At 47.4% G+C, this 19,398-nt stretch overlaps 1 protein-coding gene across 2 annotated transcripts in view; it reads right to left on the bottom strand.

The window, feature by feature from the left end:
- Pcsk6 (proprotein convertase subtilisin/kexin type 6) overlaps positions 1 to 19,398 on the bottom strand; it is a 181,609-nt gene that overhangs the window by 10,284 nt on the left and 151,927 nt on the right. Inside the window, exons 14-19 of one of the 2 annotated variants that reach the window (XM_051206483.1) lie at positions 14,679 to 14,858; positions 14,484 to 14,522; positions 8,179 to 8,281; positions 6,531 to 6,727; positions 4,849 to 4,936; positions 1,156 to 1,259 (exon numbers count right to left, since the gene is read on the bottom strand). In XM_051206483.1, the coding sequence (XP_051062440.1) occupies positions 1,156 to 1,259; positions 4,849 to 4,936; positions 6,531 to 6,727; positions 8,179 to 8,281; positions 14,484 to 14,522; positions 14,679 to 14,858 (711 nt within the window). The remainder of the gene's footprint in view (positions 1 to 1,155; positions 1,260 to 4,848; positions 4,937 to 6,530; positions 6,728 to 8,178; positions 8,282 to 14,483; positions 14,523 to 14,678; positions 14,859 to 19,398) is intronic. The other variant, XM_051206484.1, reaches the window with a different exon arrangement.

Raw genomic sequence — 19,398 nt, 5'->3', positions numbered from 1 at the left:
GAGGCTTAGGGTCAGCTCCAGTCATTGCTTGTGGATACTGGATCTCTGGCATGTCCACTTGGATAGCATAATTGATAGCTACATGAAGCTCACACAGGACCATAAGGAGGATGACAGTGCCTGCCTCCTGGCATTTCTAATAAATGGTTTTGTGGCAAATGAGATTTAGCTGAAACCTAATTCTTATATTGTCACTGTAGCAAACACTCCATCTAATGTGAGTTTCTTAGAAGGCAGCAAAGTGCTGGCGGCAGGAAGGGAATCTAGAAGAAAGCTTCACCTGGAACGTGTCTTTGCACATAACTCACAATGCATGCGGATGACTGCAAAACGAAACCCAATAAAATGAATGAAAACTCTGCTATATTCTGCATAAAACCTGTGCCCGGAGACATCTGTGCTATAATCTCAGTGGGAAACGATAATGCATGTAAAATTGTTTATGGCAGTCTTTTCCTCTTTGAATAAAACGTTCAAAATAAGAGGAGATGGGTACAGAGGACTGAAGTTCTGTTTTATCACGCCCTGCCTGGAACTGTCCCCACCCCTCTCTGAGGCCTCTCAATCTTTATGATGCTGCATTTAGTTTAATTCTGCAGCAAGAGTAGAGTTTTAGGGCCAGCCAGCTCCCAAACTGCTAAACATCCTTTATTTCTTGCCTAAAAGCATTCATGGCATGGCTGTTTTTAAGGCTGGGAAACTCGGGCAGCTTGCTAGGAGTGGGTCTTTGCACTTTTGGATGTTCGTTTTTAATTTAGAAAACTGTTGGCTTCAGGAACATCACAAACTTTATCATCTGAAACATCTTAAAGTGTAGAGTTGGGTGGCATTACTGACTTCACATAAGTGGGCGGCCATCAGGACCCTCCATCTGTGGAACATTTTTCACTTCTGTACTTATTAGACAGTAACTTCTCATTCTCCCTCTATAGCCCTGGGAGACTGGGCGGACCTTTGTGTTTTTATAGTTTATTTGCTCCATACATCCTACATGGGAGACAAATGCTCTAAGCCATTTGCCTTTGAGTTTTATTCTGTAATAAGTGCAGAAACCCACAGAGTCATAGAACTTCCTGAATTTCAAGATAGCTGGCCTATTCACCTTGGTGACCATGCATGCAAATATCCAATGAGACAAAAGCCTTGGCAGCTTACCCACGCAGGTTCTGCAGGTGTGATGGCACTCCCCACATTTGATCAGCTCAGAATCAAAGTAGGTGCCCGGTTCACAGTCTGGAATGCAGCTGCCCCGTGCCAGGCTGGTAAAAAGAAAATAAGGCCTGTTTCCATGTGTGTTCCAAATTTCTAATTAAATTATGATCTATCCTCAAATGCTTTTCACAGGAGGAAATGAAAGTTATCAAAGCACTGTGCTTTGTGCCACTGGAGGTTCCCAGCTAATGAAAGCTGGCAAAGCTGTTCTGAAGCCAGCTGGAGGTCCTGGGGCCTCCATCGTAGTACAGAAGGCCAAAGCTTCCAGCCTTCTCCCACTCTGCGATGGCTTCTCTCCACAGCTTGTCCTGACACCTGAATTAGAAGCACCCCTCTCCCTTGGAGAACTGGAGCATCGAGCACTTGCCACTGTGGCAACCAAAGGGTTGTGTGTGAGGAGGGTAATGGTCACTAGGCTGACCATCAGTCCTAGATCTGCCCTGGATTCTTCCTTACTTAGATTAGATTAACTTGAAACAAGAGCTCCTCCTGGCAGCTGACAGCCTGCTATGTGTGGCTTCTGCCTTCCTTTCTCATCCCATCAGTGGCTACACATCTTTCCCTTAGCCAGGCAGCCCAGCAGGCAAGGCATCAGGACACAAACTGAGCTATACCACCCACACAGGACCTGGCTCCACAACTTCCCAGCTGTGCAACCCCAGGCAAGCCAGCAGACCCTGCTTTCTCCTGGTAATTGGTTCCTACAGCATAACACTTCTTGGAAGACTCACTGAGCAAATGCATATAACTGTTCGGTGTCTGGCACACAGCAGTGTAAATAAATGTCACCTATTATGATTTCTTTGGTTCCTGGGATTGTACTTTGTCTGATGCACACATTTTAAATGGGTTTGCCAATAAACAGATTGAGCAAGGGCTCTGGGGTACATCTGTCAGATCCAGAAAGTCCTGCTGTGATGTGATTTATAATTAGAAATATATATTTAGGCTTCATCCTGGCACATAGCTCCCAAACTCTGTAGAATCAATAGTGATAAGTGTCACTTTGTGTGCTAATGAGATGACTGGTAACCGGGGCTCTTCAGCAACTTCATGGTGGGGGACGGGTTGCCAGGTGAACAGACCATTGATCAGAGAGCAGGATTCTCCAGACCTACCACCCCAACCTCAGAGGAGGTGAAAGAGACTGAAGGTAGGACCAGTCACCAAGGGCCAATGATGTTAACATTAACTTAGGCCTCCTAATGGAGTCTCCATGACAACACCAAAGGAGATGATTTGGACTTCCCAGGTTGGTGAACAAGAACATATACACAACTCAGGAGGCTGAGGCAGGGGGACTGCCATGAGTTTGAGGCCCACTTTGGCTATAAAGAACATATCCATCTACCTACTTGGAGGGTGTTGCACCTAACTCCGAGGGAATGTAAGATCCTATACTCTTGATCCTGCCAGTGTTGCTATGTATAATACCACTTCAATCTACTTCCTTTGTGACACCTGTATGATAAATGGCTAAAGTAAGGAGAGTGTCTCCCTGTTCCAGGAGCAGGTGTAGCAAAGCAATCAAACCCAAGGACAGGATGACAGACAGCTGGAAGCCAGCATGGGGACTGAGTTCTCAATTTGTGGGACATTCAGTTAGGCTCATGGTTATCCAGTGTGTGGATAACCCCACCCATGTTTTGATGATCAGAAGGTAAGTGTGCCTTCTGTCCGTGCTGCATATGCAGGCACCCCTCCCTGTGTTTGGCACCTCCATCCAGATGCTCATGGGGTTGCAAGCTCCTCACCACAGATGGCAGATGCTCCCCTGGGACTCTTTCACTGTGGTGCCAGACCACCAAGCAGGACAGTTAAACCATGTTTGTAATAACTGACGCTTCCCTGTGAACTCCTCCAGTGTTTAACCCCCTGAAGAGATGGTCGGCCCAGAGGCAGCAAGTGGCTGTTCCCTCACAGCTGTGACTGACAACAATGATTTGAAGTCACAGCTGAAGAGGATATGGGGCAATAAGAGGAAGCTTTCTGTGGATTACGGCTGCTTTGTTTGTGTTCCCCCATGAAAGCTTGTTCCTATTGCACCCATCACACCTGCCCAGTGATTCCTGCCCAGAGGCACCCTCTCCCTTGCATCTGTCCCTGACTTCACTCTTCCCCACAGGATAGAAATAGGTATCTCGGACCCCTTGGCACTTTTCCTCTGGGAACTAGGTTCCAGGGAGTTGGATCCATGGAGGCTTCCATCCTTTGCACCTTCAGCTAGCAGCCTGGGGTTCATAGCAGGAGATACCAGTGCTAGAGGGGCCCAGGATATTAAAGCTGGCCTCTTCCAGCCTCCTGGCCACAGCCTCTAGTAACTGTCTCCTTTCTCTCAGCTTTGCTCCTTTTGGGACCAGTGGATCCTTTCGCTTTTAATCCTGCCCTGTCTAGCCAGTGGGTTTAAAGAACGGTAGATACGATGTATCACTTTGGAAGGTCTTGCTTTCCTTGCCTGTCACCCAGACTCTTGATCTGAAGGGAAGGGCAGGATGAGGGCAGTGTTCACCAAGCAGCCACATGGAGCCTTCCAGGAGAGTCACTGACCTCCTCTGCATGAAAACTTAGGGAAAAAACATTAATGACTTCCTAAGCTGCTGTACATGTTAACGGGGCGACATTGGTGGGGGCACTTGCAGTAAGAACAGATGCTCGTTAAGGCCATGTCCACTGTTCCAGGCTCTCTAAGTTCTCCTCCACCATTCTTCATTAGAGAAGGAGGAGAGAGGCTGAGCTGGGTAAACACGTGTAGCTTTGTAGTACCTACACCTGCTGCTTCCCGTCTGGACTGCAGCATCCCCTCTCCTGGGCACCTGGTGGACACACAGGCATGCAGGGTTCACCTTGCCTCACTGTCATTTGGACTCAAACCCCCAAGGTCCCTATGTCTCTCACAGGCACCAATGGTGCTGAATCCTTCCCTTTCTTGCTTTCCATGGAGACTGTGGTGTTAGTCCCTCTATGTGGGCATGTCCACAGCTTACTTTGAATACTTGCTTTCCACACTTTCAGGCAGTAACTGGTAATGGGCATCTGATGTCACTAAATGTAATCTGGGTGCACTGAAGGAGTCAAACACAAGGATGAGAAATTATTTGAAGAAGAGTTTTTTTTTTTTTTTTTTTTTTAAATGCTGAACTTTATAGGGCTGAGTTCTGTGGAACTGGGAGGATCAAGGATCCCTGGGAAGTCCTGGGGCAGCCAAGTTCATTCTCTGGCTGAAGATGGAAAAAACTGTGGTGGTGATGAGAAGAGTCAGGGTGGCCGGGAGGGAGGGTGGGTCAGTCCTTGCACCCGTGGCCTGGGCCAGGAGGGGAACTGGAGTGGAGGGGGTTTGCTATGGTAAAGGAAAGGGACCCAAACTTCCTAGGACAACAAACTCTATTGTACCTGATGTCTTCAACTCTCACTGTAACAGCTCTCCCAACCTGGCCTAAAATGTAGCAATTTTAACCGTCCTCCAGCCTTCTCTTCTTATCAGTCCCTTGACTTGACAGCCAGGACTCTTTGGGCTCCAGGCCTTTGGCATCTTGGCTTTCAGGAAAAGATGCAAATTCTTGAGAAAGCAAACACAGCACAAATGCTGTCTTTTTTGTTTTTTGATGTTTTTTTTTTTTCAGTTCAGGGCAGCCTCACCTGAATCCTTCCTTACACACAGTGCACTTCTCAGGCTCATCCACGCACTTTTGACAGCTCGGGTGGCACTTGAGGCAGTGTCTCTGACCTGGAGAAAGGCAGGAAGATGGGAGGCAGAGGATGGTTTGGGGGTGGGGCAGGCTCACAATGGAGGACGAGCTCCAGCATGCTAGGTGGTCTTGGCATGACAGCTCTCCCTAGGGCCCTCTCCAGAGCAGGTCAGGAAATTAACCACGGACCTGGGTGTTAGACCCCAGCTCTTCCACATCCCTTGTCTGGAGTATGTCAATCCAATCCTCAAATGACCAGCGGCCTTCGGAGGTGGTCCCTTCCTAGAGGAGATACTCTCATTCTGCTTATGGCCACAGGGACTGGAGCCAATTCCTGGCTAGCTGAGTACACTTGAATCCAGTGCAAGCCTTTATAGACCTTTGGGGTACCCTGCAGGCCAATGGCCCCTCTCTCAGTGAGTCTTCTATGGCAGTCTTCACTGAGGTCTTGGTATCTCTATAGTGAGGTAGGACCGGATCCCTCCTCCCAGGAGCTTCTGCATCATTCCAAGTCCCACTTGCACTCCCCAGCTTTATTATCTAGCTCATTCGTGTTGGTGCCTGATCAAACCCCACCTGGCGTCATCACTGCACCATAGGCCTGCGAGCTGAGGGCCCTTGCTGTACCTCTGTGTAGCCTCCCTGGGGCCCCGGGGTGGCATCGCATGCACCCATTTGGTACTCAGCAAGGACAGTGGTGAAGGCTGACTGACCCGACCTGGAAAGGCGAGGAAGCTGCAGATGAGGCTGAAAATGAGGTGTCTATGGGACTTGCCCTTCCCCCTCTAAAAGAAGTCTTTCCTTGATAATGTCTTTAAAGACCTAGTGGCTCCTTTTCCCCAGAGCTAAGAGGCATGGTGTGACAGGTGACAGGCTGGATCAGTGCAGGGGTGCTGCCTGCAAAACCGCTGAAATCTCTACCTGAGAGCCATCACCTGTCCGTTTAACACAAGCCTTCTCTTTCACCTCTTGCAGAGTGTGAGACCAGATGCTACAACATACACTGGAGTTCCTGCCCATCCATCCCTCACATCTACCTGGGACAGGTGGACCTGCCAGATGTCTGGCTGCCCCGCTGAGGGTGAGTCCTACCTCTGTCATTACTAGTTAGGGCCTTCTTCCTCCCTTTCAACTTCAAGATAAGGAAAATGGTGCTCTCCTCTTAGGGTATGGTCACTGCTGTAAAGAGCCACACAGACACTACCCAGACTTTCTGGAACCTGACTCCCACCTGTGAGCAGGGCCTGCATCTAAATCCCAAGCTGTCCTCATAGCACTTTCTAGGAGCTTCAATCTCCCAATTATGTAAACCTGTATTGATGCCCACAGCGCCGTCTTTCCTGGGCGAGAAATGACAAGACAGGTGGCAGGGCACCCTCTTCTGGTGTCTCAAGTGTGGCTGAGTTGTGGACCTGTGGACGAGCTACTTTTTCTGTATCCTGAATTCCAGTGTGCAGGGCTCGTTTCAAATGTGCTTTGGCTGAGTGTGCAGCAGGCTGCAGCTGCTGAGTGCTGTGGTTTCAAGCTCCCAGTCCCCTGTAAGCCCCAGGTAAGACCAATCGAGTACAGGGCTCCAATGGCCCAGGGAAGCCTCCCAGGGTAGGAGAGCGCAGCCCAGGGACAGCCACTTACTTTCATCACCATAAAGTCCGGCAGGACAGAGGGTCACACAGGTGTTCGTCTCCTGGTGGTGATAGAACCCACGGCGACAAGACAGGCACTGTGTTGGGCCCCTGCCCATGCAGGTCTCACATCCCTTATGGCATCGACGGCAGCGCCTTGCGGCTGTGTCCCCAAAGTAGCCCAAGGGGCACTCGCTCACACACTTCCTGTGGGACCAAGTGCAAATGAGGGTCTGTCTGTTTCAGTCCCACCCTGTGCCCACCCTGTGTGGCTCTTACATGGGCTGAGGCATAGCTAGTGGGAAAAATGCTGAGGACATAGGATCCTGGGGGAAGGTTAAGCCATAAGTAAGTTCCCCTATGCCTGCTGACTACAGCTGGGGGTGGGGGTGGGGTGCCTAGGCACGAACAGGCAGGTCTGAAAAATAGGAATCCAATTCCAGATACTGGGTCTGGTGGCCCACAAGTGTAATCGCAACACTTGGCTGAGGCAGGAGGATTCTGAGTTGAAAGTCAGTTTGGGCTACATATGGCAACCTTATTTAAATGAGACAAAACAGAGAAGGAATCCTTTCCCATTAAGAAGGTCCACTTGGTTTTCTGTAGGCATTAAGACTTCAGTGTTGACTTGAAATTTCATTCATTTGTTTGTTTTTTGGGGGGTGTTCTTTTTTTGTGGGGAGGACAGGGTTTCTCTGTGTAGCCATGACCTGTCCTGGAATTTAGTCTGTCAACCAAGCTAACCTTGAAATCCGAGACCCTCCTGCCTCTGCCTCTCAAGTGCTAGGATTAAAGGCATGTACCACCACTGCCTGGCTTGACTTGGAATTTCTGACAGGGTCAAATCCTACATGGTTGCCCGCATAGAACAAGTTTGGTGGTCAGTGAATGAGGCTGCAGATGACTGCCCTTGTCCAGGCCAGGGTGTGTCCTGGGCCTAGGGTGGGGACTCCAGATACAGCAAGAGCTGCATCTAACCACTTGTGACTAGCCTGCCTGGCCCTCATGGACAGGCATCACCATCCAGACCTTTAGGGTGTCCAGGGGTGTCTGGCTATCACCTTGTCTTTCTATGAAAGGCACGTGCAACACATGGTGGATGCTCAGGAAGATGTATGCATTGACTAAATAAAAAAGGGCAGCTTCAAGCCAGATAGGGCATGGTACAAGGGTCTGCAGCTTGCACATTCCCCACAGAAGGGACAGTTTGAGCTGGGACAATTGGTTATAGGCTCCGCAACCCAGGTCAGCTCTATCTGAGGTCTCCTTCAGGGAACAGGAAGTTGCACAGACTTTCTAGGCAGTCCATGAGTCATGTCACCCTGCTGGTCCTTTGAGGCCTACAGTACAGGGTCTTGGCCACCATCCTCTGTGGGCAGGCATGTGTACTCAGGATCCAGTATGGATGCAGAATGATGTCTAAGCACCACCAGCAAACTGTTCAACTCCTCACCTTTTCATAATGGACTTGTATCATTTTATAATGGGCTTGTTTCACTTGTGTGATTGGAACTGAGATAGAGAAAACTTCAAAAAGCACAAAGCTGTTAACTTGGATGCAACTTCTTTGTCGAGGGTTATACAGCTCAGCATGACCACCTCAGTGCTACAACATGGGGCTCTAGGGCATGCAGACAACAGCTTCAGCCACTTGTTACCTGCTTGTCTTGGCATTCCCCAGACTGAAGTGGACACAGTTCAAGCACTGGTCTGCATTGGGGCCATCACAGCCTTTGTCACCACACTCAGGATGGCACGCACCTTAAAGACACAAACACTTCTTTTCATCCAGAGAGACGCTTTCTCCATCTAATCTAGCCCTTTGTCAGGTTAGCACAGCCCCCCAGGTCCTGGAACTTCCTTCAGGAGTGATGTCTTATAGGGGCGACCACACTGAGACCTAATTATGGGATATGGTCACAGATTGGGGCTGAATCTAGCTGTCCTGACCCGCTATGGAAGAAAGACATGAGAGCAAGTGATATAGGCACTGGTGGTAGTGAGGGAACAAGGCCGGTGAAGAGATGGGAACTGAGATCCTAGAAATGCCACATTACAGCCATCATGATGGGCCAATCATCCTGTTATATCCACTGTGTTTGGGTTCTGACAGTGCAGCCATGGAATGCCAGAGGAGGGTAAAGGAGTCGCTCCATTGGCACACCTGGTGAGCCTGCTGCTACACAGGACGGGAGGGGACAGTGGGAACAGGGCACCAAATGAAGCTCATGGTGACTGTGGGTTGAGCTCCTTCCTGCCAATTTTTTTTTTTTTTTTTTTTTCTGGTTTCCCTCACTAGCTGCCAGCAGTAAGCCACTAATGTTTTCCGTCAAGCCTTGGGTGACTTGAATTCTAACTGTGGGCTCCATGCTGTTGGAAAAGCCATCTAAAAGTGCAGGGAGCTCTGTGAATTCCAGAAAACTGCCACCTTGTAGGTCCTCCCCCTAGGACCCCACAAGGATGAGGCAGGTTTAAATGTCTGCCTCCTCAGCTGCAGTGGGCATGGCTGCAGGTTCTCAGCTGCAAAAGCCAGCCTGAAGCTGGCCCCTGCCTTTCCCACTGGTCTGCTTTTGCTAAGCACACAGAGGGGACACATCCCTGGAAGTTGGAGTGATGCAGGGAGGGGCTGGAGGAGGCACTGGGAGGCTTCTGAGATTTGTGCTGGCAGAGGATGGGGAGTGAGTCCAGAAGCAAGGAGGAGTTGAGGTGCTGGCCACCTCACCTCGTGGGGAACATGAAGACAGCTGCCCTCATTTCCCAGCCCACAGTGGCTGGGAAAGAGGAGCACAGAGGCCTCTTTATTCACCCTCCATGTCTGGAGGTCCTCCCGGCCTTAGAGCTTGCTTCCTCTGCCTTTGTTGATCCCTCCCAGTTCTGCTGTGGGTGTCCATCTGTCTCTGTTCCCACTATGAACCCCTGCAGAGCTGAGGTCTTTTCCTGGATGTTCTAGACAGCCTTTTCAAGGGACTGCTGGCTTATTCTGTGTCCTAGATACACATCCCTGTCATTTCCAAAGTCCAGCACCTGAGCCACACCCTCACCCTGCCTCCCAAGACTGTTCATTATTTTGGAGTTTCTTGTTGGCCTCATCCCAAGTCAGTCCCTGGGAAACCTCTACTTCTCATTCTATCACACTATTGTTTGGCTACCTTCCCACCCACCAGACATGGTGGCATTCTGCTGTGGCCCTGCTGACCAATTCCTTAAAGGACTTGCCTTTTGGCTTCTGCAGAATTTTCTTTATAAGACTCAGAAGGCAGTAGGTAACAACGAAACCAGCCAGGTTGAAAGGAAGACACTAAGAGGCACTGTGTCTCTCAGTATGACTATGAGACCACTGTAATGATGGACTCCTAAGACATGATACATCCCTAAGATCACATGCTGGGAGAAGGAAAAAGCATTAGCCAGAGGGGGAGCTTGTCAATTGGAAAGAGATGTACAACTTGTCAGACCACCTTACATTATGAGACTGAAGCCCAGACAAGGATGGGTCAGTGGTATGCAGAACCACAACTTGACCAGGACATCTGACCTAGACATCTATCAAAACTTTAATCTCACTTCAGGACCTGGAACATGGACCTGGGGCACAGGGTCAAAGGATTTCCTTGTCCCTTTTCCTAATGTGGTCACATTGAATAAATCTCCTTTTCCTGCCTTTTTACTATTTGGTTGTTTTAACTTACTTCTTAAGGATGGGTAGCCAAACTTGGCTTCTTGGAGTACAAACTATGCCCCCAGGTTCAGTAATAATTTTCCATTTTAGGAAGATTAGCGGTTTTGGGGGAAGAGGGACATGAACACCATTTCCTCACAGACAGACTGGGGTCTGACAGGGTGCGATCTAGCTTGTTCAATGCAAGTTTCCAGGATGTATCTGTGTGGAGCAGCTTCTAGGCAAACATTTGCTGGTAGCTGAAATGGGACAGTATGGGCGAAGGGAGAGGGGAGCAAGGGTGCCCAGCATCTGTGTAGGCAGAAGTCCTGAAACTTAAATGGCCTTGGGGAGGGGCCTGGGCTGGGCCTTCCCTAGCATTGGTCCACAGGATGGTGATGTCACCTTCACTTTCCTCTCCCTCCCAGGCTTTCCCATAGTGGGAAGTTTCATCAGCCATCTCTACAGAGGAGTCCCCGCACTGGTCCACATGACAACTAGGGCAGCAGAATTCTGGTATAGCATCAAGGTCATGGGCAGCAGCCAGCCCTCAGTTGGAAAGGTTGGGATATGACAGTGTCCATCCAAGAGCAGCTATCAAATTCATAAAGCAACCAATCAAACCAGCATGTGGCTTTCTGGATGGGTTGAAAAGCCAAGTATCAAGCTTCATGTCACCCATGAAACAAGCTGAATCAGTTCCACCTGGCTGGCTATCATATCCCAACCACTGCTTCCCTCCCAGGAATGCTGGGGTCCAGCTGTAACTCATTCTCTCCATGAGCATCTGTTTTTGTTGTCACAATCTGTAATTCTGTCTGCTTTGCATCTCTCCTTAATTAGCTGGAAGTGACTCCAAGGCCTGGCTTTCTGAGTCAGTGTACTGGAGGCCTGGCTTCTGGAGTCAGTGTAATTGCCCGTCATCCCGAACAGAGAGAGAGGCTCCCAGCAGAAGGAGCGCTCCAATGTTCTGAACAATCTGGCTAACATAGATCACAACCCCACAGGGCTAACCAACACAGGCTAATTTGAAAAGCCAAATTTCAGTCCTTTGTGGGGCAAATCCAGAGTTGAAAAAAATAAAAAATAAAAACCAAATCAACAAATGAGGAAAGCAACTTGGGATCCTGTTCTCTCTCTCTCCTCTTCATCCCTCTTCTATCTCTCCTTTCTTTCCAGGACTAGGGACTGAATTTGGGACTGTACATAAAACAGGTAAGTGTGCTATCACTGAGCTATGTCACCTGTACTTACATCTTTAAGATAGAAATTGCAAGTTGACCAGGCTGGCTTTGAATTCACTCTGCAGCCCAAGTAAGCGTTGAAGTTAGAATCACATACCTCAGACAATCCCAGTACCCCAAGTTCCTGGGATGATAGGCCTGTACCATGAGGCCATTCATTTTCCTTGCTCAATAGCTGCTTCATTCCCAAGTCAGGCCCCCATCATTCCAATAATAGTTGGGTCACATGCTTGTAAGAACCCCACCCCAAGTCCTGCCTCCATCCTTTCTGGGCTTAGGTCTACTAGCTGCCTGGGTATAGTCCTACTTGGAGTATATCTTATTTACTTGCTATGAGTATAGACTTCAGAGCACCCCAGATCTGCTGAACCTGGTCTCTTAGGTGGGGCCAGCCTAGAGTCTGCTCTTTAATCAAGTGTCCCTATCAGTTCTGGTGGTGATGGTGGCAATCTACCTGCAATGCCACCACCAGATGGCTCTGTCACTGTAGCTGGCCCTAACTCAAGGTATTTATTCTTAGTTCCCTACCCTTCCCTGTGCCTGCTGAGGCTGCTACCCTTGCTTCCAGCAGGCCTTCTAGTCCCCAGTCCTCCTGTTCTCCACCACTCCACTTGCTAATGACACTGCTCATCCTCTACTTGACCCCAGTCTACCACTCACTTCACATGGAGACTAGTCCTGCTGCCTGGCTCTGACCAGGGCCTGGTCTAGTTTGGGGATGGCCCTAACTGTTCATGAGCTGGAATCTTGGTCCTCAGTACTAAGGTGATGACTAGCTCTGATGGTCAAATGATTGGCCTGAGGGAGCCTAGGAGATAACTGCAGCACACCTCCATGTGTATCTGTGTGGGTGCTTCCAGAGAGAACTGGATCAATTATGCCTCTGACCTAGTCAACACTTTTAGCCACTGATGGATTAAAAATGTTGACAGATTTGGGGAGGTGGTAAAACCATGGAAGGTGGGGCACTGCCAGAGTGTCACTGGGGTACCAGCTTCTTTCTGTCTAATTTCTCTTTCCTCTCTACCATGCAGTAAGCATCCCTGCCGCACCCACCATCTCCATCATGATGCTCTGCCGCAGCACTCAGAGCAATGGTGCTAAGCAACTGTGAACTAGAGTCTCTGAATCCATGAGCCAAAATCCATTGTTCCTTTTAACTATTTCTCTTGGTTGTTGTCCCAGGGATGAAATTCCTATGGGCATGTAGTGCAAGGTAGTTAGAACACTTTGGAAGTTGCCCTCAGAAAGGATTAATGCTAACTTGTGGCACTGAATTCTAGCAAGGGCAGGTTGTTATAAAGCAAGGCTTTGCCACCTACTTGACCTTTATACATCATTCTTTTTTTTTTTTTTTTTTTTTTTTTTTTTTTTTTTTCCTGCTTCTCCACTCTCCCGTGATATAGCCAAGGGGATTTTTCTCAGAGTTGGACGGGTAGGCTGCATTTCTAGTCCCTTGAATTGTGAGTTAAATAAATCTTCTTTTCTTTAAAAGCACTCAGCTCTGGGAGTTTTGTGAAACAACAGAAAATGGACCACTGCGATGCTGAGCATCCTCTGCAGAAGCCCTACTTCCTGTGGTGGGCAATCTTGCCAGCTATTTCTCTGCAGTCAAATGCTCTACCACTGAGCTATACCCCTCTACAAACATTCTCTGATCTTCCTCTTTCACCTCCTATTTCTTGTTCCAGGGAGAGTTGGCCCTCCACCTCTCGCCTCTCCTGTCTGCCTCTCCTCCTCTGATGCTACTCTCTGAGACCACTGTTCCATTGTACTCTCTGTCTTTCTTAATATTGCAAGTACTATCTTGCCACTATGTGCCACTACTGGCCACAAGGTCCAGGTGGAACCCATGCCAACCTAGACATTACCACAAATGCACTGTTTGTCAATGGTCAGCTTTCCATGTTCTGAGAACAAAAGCCCACGGCTCACTCCCTTGCCCTTTCTTTGGACTGTGAAGTGGCTGTTCCTCACTCCTCCTGCTTGACCACTCATACCTTGCTCCCCCCCCCTCACTCTGGCTTGCCTCTGTGATTGGGTCTCCTTTCCAGCTTCCCCCTAGACTTTAGGAAGCTTTCCGGAGAGTCAGAAACACATCTTATTCCCATGGAAACCTCCTCCTCCATGCTGGGTAGAGACCAAGTGACTCAGAGCAGAATAGCATAAGGATGAGGTGGCAATGTGCATGGCTGGAGTCAGTAGCAGATTTTGAGCGTGCGCGCGCACACACACACACACACACACACACACACACACACACAAATCAGCTCTTTATTAATAATTACTGAATCTAGCCATAGTTTATGAATCACAGGGGAAAACATCAGATTAATCCATACATAATTCAATGTTCTGTTTTAAAGGAAAGGCAGAAGAAATTAAAAATGGAATCGATCAGGGTTTATGCTTGATTTGTATTGGTGGAATTTTCCATTTAGTTATCCATATTCTGAGAGATCACCCATCATTTGTCAGGTAGCTAGGATATTTAGCTAAGAAAAAAAATATGCCCAACCAGAAACACCCAGTGTCATACAATTGCTGTGGAATGGATCAGAGGAAAATGAACAGCTTTAGGCTCTAATAACATCTTCACTCTGTTCAGAGGCAGGAGGTGTCTAAAGACATCTTTGGGTTAGTGTGGCTCCTAGCCACCTTGCAAATGAGCCAGCGGTCTAGAGACTAAGGGCACTGTGCCAATGGGATGTGTACAGGAGCACCTGCACCAGTGGTCTTTGCATGCTTCTGTACTGACTCATCTCTTGACAGCCTTTCCTGGGTACCAGCCCTGGAGAGTGGTCACTTCTCAACACCAGCTGCTTCTTGGAAACAAACTTGTGGAAGCCAAGTTTTCTTCTCATTTCTAGTTGCTCAAAGGGGATAGACTTGAGAGAGTCAGGATGCTGAGTCCTGCAATGGGGGCCCTGATGAAAGGGGGGGGGGGACCCTGGAGCTAGCTAATTAACCCAGGGCAAGCCCCAGTTCTGGTTGGGCATATAGGAGCTCAGTGCACAGCCTGGAAGTTCAGAGAGTACTTACTGGTTTGAAGCATACTTACTGGTCTGTAAAGTATTAGGAGAGCCTTGGGTGGAAGGAGCTGTATGAGTGCAAATTACCGTCATTATTACAACTTCTGGGCAAGATAAGACTTACAACCAAAACCCCACCTTTTGCCTGAAGGGGCCCCATCTTCAAGCTACAATGGAAAACAGAGTTGGGAGGCCAACCATCACCTCTCATTCAGTTTCATTACCTGTGTACTCTTCCTCATCCTCAGGAGTCTCTGCCTGGGGTGGTGGCCCAACAGCTTTGGGAAGCTCCAGCTCTGGCACTGAGATCTCCAGCATCCGCGAGCGAGACTGATGGGAACTGAACGTGTGGTACGGGTGCTCCGCTGTGCCGTATAAAATGAGGCTCCATGCTTTCAATTTTCCTGGAAGGCACCAGAACCACAGTTATCCCCCAAAGCTCTGCATGCTTGCCAGCTGCTAAGCTTGTACAGCAGCCTCCGTTCACCACTCATGAGAGCACTGGATGCGGCCTGGCTGCTGCTCCTACAGCAGGCACTTTGTCGTCACTTCACCACCAGCTCACCTGTTGGCCACGTGTGATGGTTGTTCCAGATGTTGTCAACTTGACTACATGTGGAATTATCTAAAACCCATGCAGCTGGGTACACCTGTGAGGGATCTTTTGAGGTGGTAAAGTGCGCCTTTAATTCAGATCTTTTAAGGTGGGAAGATCCACCTTTAATCTGGACCACACCTTCTGCTGGCAGCCTGTATGAAGGACATGGGAGAAGGAAGCTTGCTCTCCTGCCAACTTGCTCTCACTCCCACAGGCAAGTCCATGCCTTCACTGGCATTGGAGCTTACATTTTGGGGATTCTAGTGTCTACTGAAGACCAGCTGAGACATCCAGCCTTGTGGACAGAACAACTACTGGATTCTTGGACCTTCTGTTGGTAGACAGCCATTGCTAGCCTAGTTTGATCACAGCCTGTAAGCCAGCGATTCTCAACCTGTAGGTGATAACCCTTATGGAAAACCACTGTCTTCAAAAATATTTACATTACAATTCATAACAGTAGCAAAATTATAGTTATGAAGTAGCAATGAAAATAACTTTATGGTTGGGGGTCACCACACATGAGGAACTGTGTTAAAGTGTAGGGAACTGTATTAAAAGGTTGCAGCATTAGGAGGACTGAGAATCAGTGTTGTAAGCCATTTTAAAAATCCCCTTTCTATATATATTTATTCATTCTACAAGTTCTATGCCTCTAGAGAACCCTGATTAATACAGATTTTGGTGCCAGAAGTGGTTCTAGAGCAACAGGAGTATGAGGATGATTTTTTAAGGCTTTCCAATTTGTCAAAACCTACAGCTACTGAAGACTCTCCAGTCACTGAAGCCTCTTCCAGAAGCTCAGAAAATATGGAAAGACCATAGTGTAAACTACTTTACAAACTTAAGGAGGCAAAGCATTTGACTGATTGCACCCTAAAAGATCCTGGCTAAAAAGGGTCTTCTCACTTTAAATGACATAGTTAAAAAATAAAACAAAACAAAACAAACAAACAAACAAACAAAACAAAAACAAAAACAAACCCTCTTATAAGTGTACTCAGCACATGGTTTTTAGTTAATTCCAGATGTAGTCAAGTTGACAACCAAGAATAGTCTCCACAAGTGCACCCCTTATCAACTTGACATAGAATCATATCTCCTTACATCATGAGTAACTTTCAAATGAGAACAGTAACCAGGTCATAATTACATCTAACATGATATAAGTATCCCTCCAACAACCACAAATGAATTATGAATTTAAGAATTTAGTTGGCAATGTCTCTTGAGGAACATTCTTATAATATCTCAAACTTAAATATGATAGCCACTGATATTCTTAGTTGATATTATATATTACATGATCAAGAAATCAAGGAAAGAAAACACAAATAACTGTTTCCACCAAGGTCCAATAGCAGGCCAAAAGCTGTCTCTCAAAGGGAGAACAGTTGTCTACAGATGATGGTAAATCCCAAAATCCCAAAGGTCTCTTCTGTGATTCATCTACAGGGGACTCTGAAACAACATTCCTATCTGCCACTGACACATCAAATAACATTGTGTCTGCTAGATCATATGTCCAAGTGGTAGAGAAGCCTGCACAGCAGCCTGGACCTGTTGAAGAGCCTTCTCCTGTTCCAGGCCCCATAAAAAGCTAGCAGCTTTCCAAGTCACTTGGTATATGGGCCAGAGTAACACACCCACACGAAGAATGTGCTGTCTCCAGAATCCAAAGAAGCCCACTAAACTTGTGCTTCTTGATGGTGGGAGGGGCCATGTGCAAAATTTATCCTTCACCTTAAAAGGAATATCTCTGCATGTCCCATACCAGGTCTACTAAGAATTTCACTGAGGTAGAAGGTCCTTGAATTTTGGTTAGATTTATTTCCCATCTTCTGATGTGCATATGTGTTATCAAGGAGGCCAAAGTGGTGGCCACCTCCTGCTCACTTGGTCCAATCAACATAATGTCATTAATGTAGTGAACCAATATTTTGTGGAAGAGATAGCTGATCAAGATTCCTTCAAACTCAGTTATGACACAGGGCTGGAGAATTAATATATCCTTGAGGTAAAACTGTAAAGGTATACTGCTGACCTTGCCAACTGAAAGCAAATAGCTTCTGGTGCATTTGCTAGATCAATAGCTGCATACCATGTACCAGGAGATGTGTTAATGTACTCATGTAAGGACACCACCACATCTGGTACAGCAGCTGCTATTGGAGTCACTACTTGATTGAGTTTTTGAGTCAACTGTCTGTCATTCTCCATGATCCTTCCATCTTCTGCACTGGCCAGATAGGAGAGTTAAAGGGAGATGTGGAAACCACCACCCCTGCACCTTTCAAGGCCTTGATGGCGGCACTACTTTCTGCAGTTCCTCCAGGGATGTGACATCGTTTTTGATTCACTATTTTCCCTGGCAGAAGCAACTCTAAGGGCTTCTATATAGCCTTTCCAATGATAGGTCAGAGAACACATGTGAGAATTCAGCCAACTTCTAATTATGATTATCCCAATTATACATCTTGGACTGAGGAAATAATCAAAGGAGGAATTTGGAGACCCACTGGGCTCTACTGTGAGTCAAACCAGCCAAAATTCCATGAATCACCTGATCTTCTTAAGCCCCAACTTTGGGTAGAGGGCCACAATGTTTCTTGGGGTCTCCCAGAATCAGAGTTAATTCAGAACCAGTATCCAATCGACCCCAGAAAGACTGATTATTTCCTTTCCCCCGATACACAGTTACCCTTGTAAAGAGCCTTAGATCTCTCTGGGAAAGGAGTTGGGAAAGGCTAACAGGAAACTCTTGGCAATTTTATCAAGGTCCTTATGGGAAACTGGCTGTCCCATCATTCAAGGTGTTCTAGGTCTGCAAACTAGATCAAATCCAGAAATTGTTTCATAGACTGAGATTTCCTTTTGTCACAATCTTTTATTTGTCTGAGAATTTTTCTGCTTACATAGATCAAACAAAAATTCTGTAGGCTTCTTATCTATTTCATTCCTGGAAGCACCATGATTGATTAGTCACTAGCAAAGGTCTATATGAGTCATGCCACCATAAAAATCCCTCTGCCTGTGCTGCCCATTATGGGTCAGGCCTTGTGGAATTGGTTTGTCTATGCTGCCTATTACAGTAACAAATATCACCTTGACTTTGGCAATTCAGGGTTGTCATCTGGTTCCTACTACCTTGGGGCTCAATTAAACCCATTGCATTTAGTTAATTTGCCCAATTGAACAGCAGCATCTCAGACTCTAAGGTCTGGCACGAGGAAAAGGGTGACAACAAAGCTCTTTAAATGTGCTAGTACCCTCTCACCATTTTTGCATCTATAGGAATCATGAAGGGAGTGACTTCTGGGCCTTCCCATTGTGGAGGATTAGGTTTGACATACCATACCCACACTAGCATTGCAATTTCTCCAAACCTTGAAATCCCTTCAACACTAAGCCAAGGGATGTCAGGTATCTCCAACTCCTTTTCAGTAGGCCATCTTTTGACAAGCACTTTAGCCAACCTTCAAACAAACATTTTCTTTAACTGTGAGAACTTCCATATGAAACCTAGAATCCACTCAGAGGGCCCGTACCAATAAACTCGACCTGATCTAGTTTTATGTTCTTTCAACCATTTACCCCACACCCTTAAAATCCATTCCCACACATACTCCCCAGACTTCTGCTTGAATGAATTAGCAAACTCATTAAGCTCTTTAGTACTGTAGCAACCTCCTCATGGACTACATTTTCTATCTTCCCTTAGAGCCTGCTTTGCCTCTAGTCTGGCTGTAGGTCTAGGGGAAACTATTGGTGGGCCCTGGAGGACATCAGTATTGTCTTGTCTGGCATCCTGTTCAGGGAAGGTCACTGCTGGTTCAGCAGACAATGAAGATTAGTTTCCTCAGTCAAAGGCAGTAGGCCTGGGTGAGTGATAGCACCGTGCCACAGCATGGTGGTGATTTCCATGTGTGGCTCATTTGTAACAGAGTTTTTCTTTTGGCCAGTCCTAAGTTTACAGTCCCCAAACTGTCTGCTGTCCTTTAAATGTGTCCCCTTCAAAGTTCAGATGTTGTAAACACACCCCCCCATTAATAATAATAACATCTGGAGGTGCATTGGGAAGATAGCCGAGGGTAGATTATGTAATGTTGGTCAGGAGAGGAAGCGAGAGCGGAGCCAGCACACTAGCTCTGACTCACCATGGGATGCCCTCGCCAGTGCAATGCAGCAAAAAGGTTGCACCCGATGCTGGTGACGCAGTCTTGGACTTTTAAGCTTCTAGAACCACAAACCAAGCCAACCTCTAATCATTGCAAATGACTCAGCCTCAGGTATTTTGTTATAGCCACACAAGACAGAATTAGGCCTTCCCCCATGTCAGACCCTGC

This window comes from Phodopus roborovskii, unplaced genomic scaffold (assembly GCF_943737965.1).
Source record: "Phodopus roborovskii unplaced genomic scaffold, PHOROB, whole genome shotgun sequence".
Lineage (NCBI taxonomy): Eukaryota > Metazoa > Chordata > Mammalia > Rodentia > Cricetidae > Phodopus > Phodopus roborovskii.
Note: the sequence above shows the minus strand (reverse complement) of the source record. Positions and strands in the feature narration are given on the sequence as shown.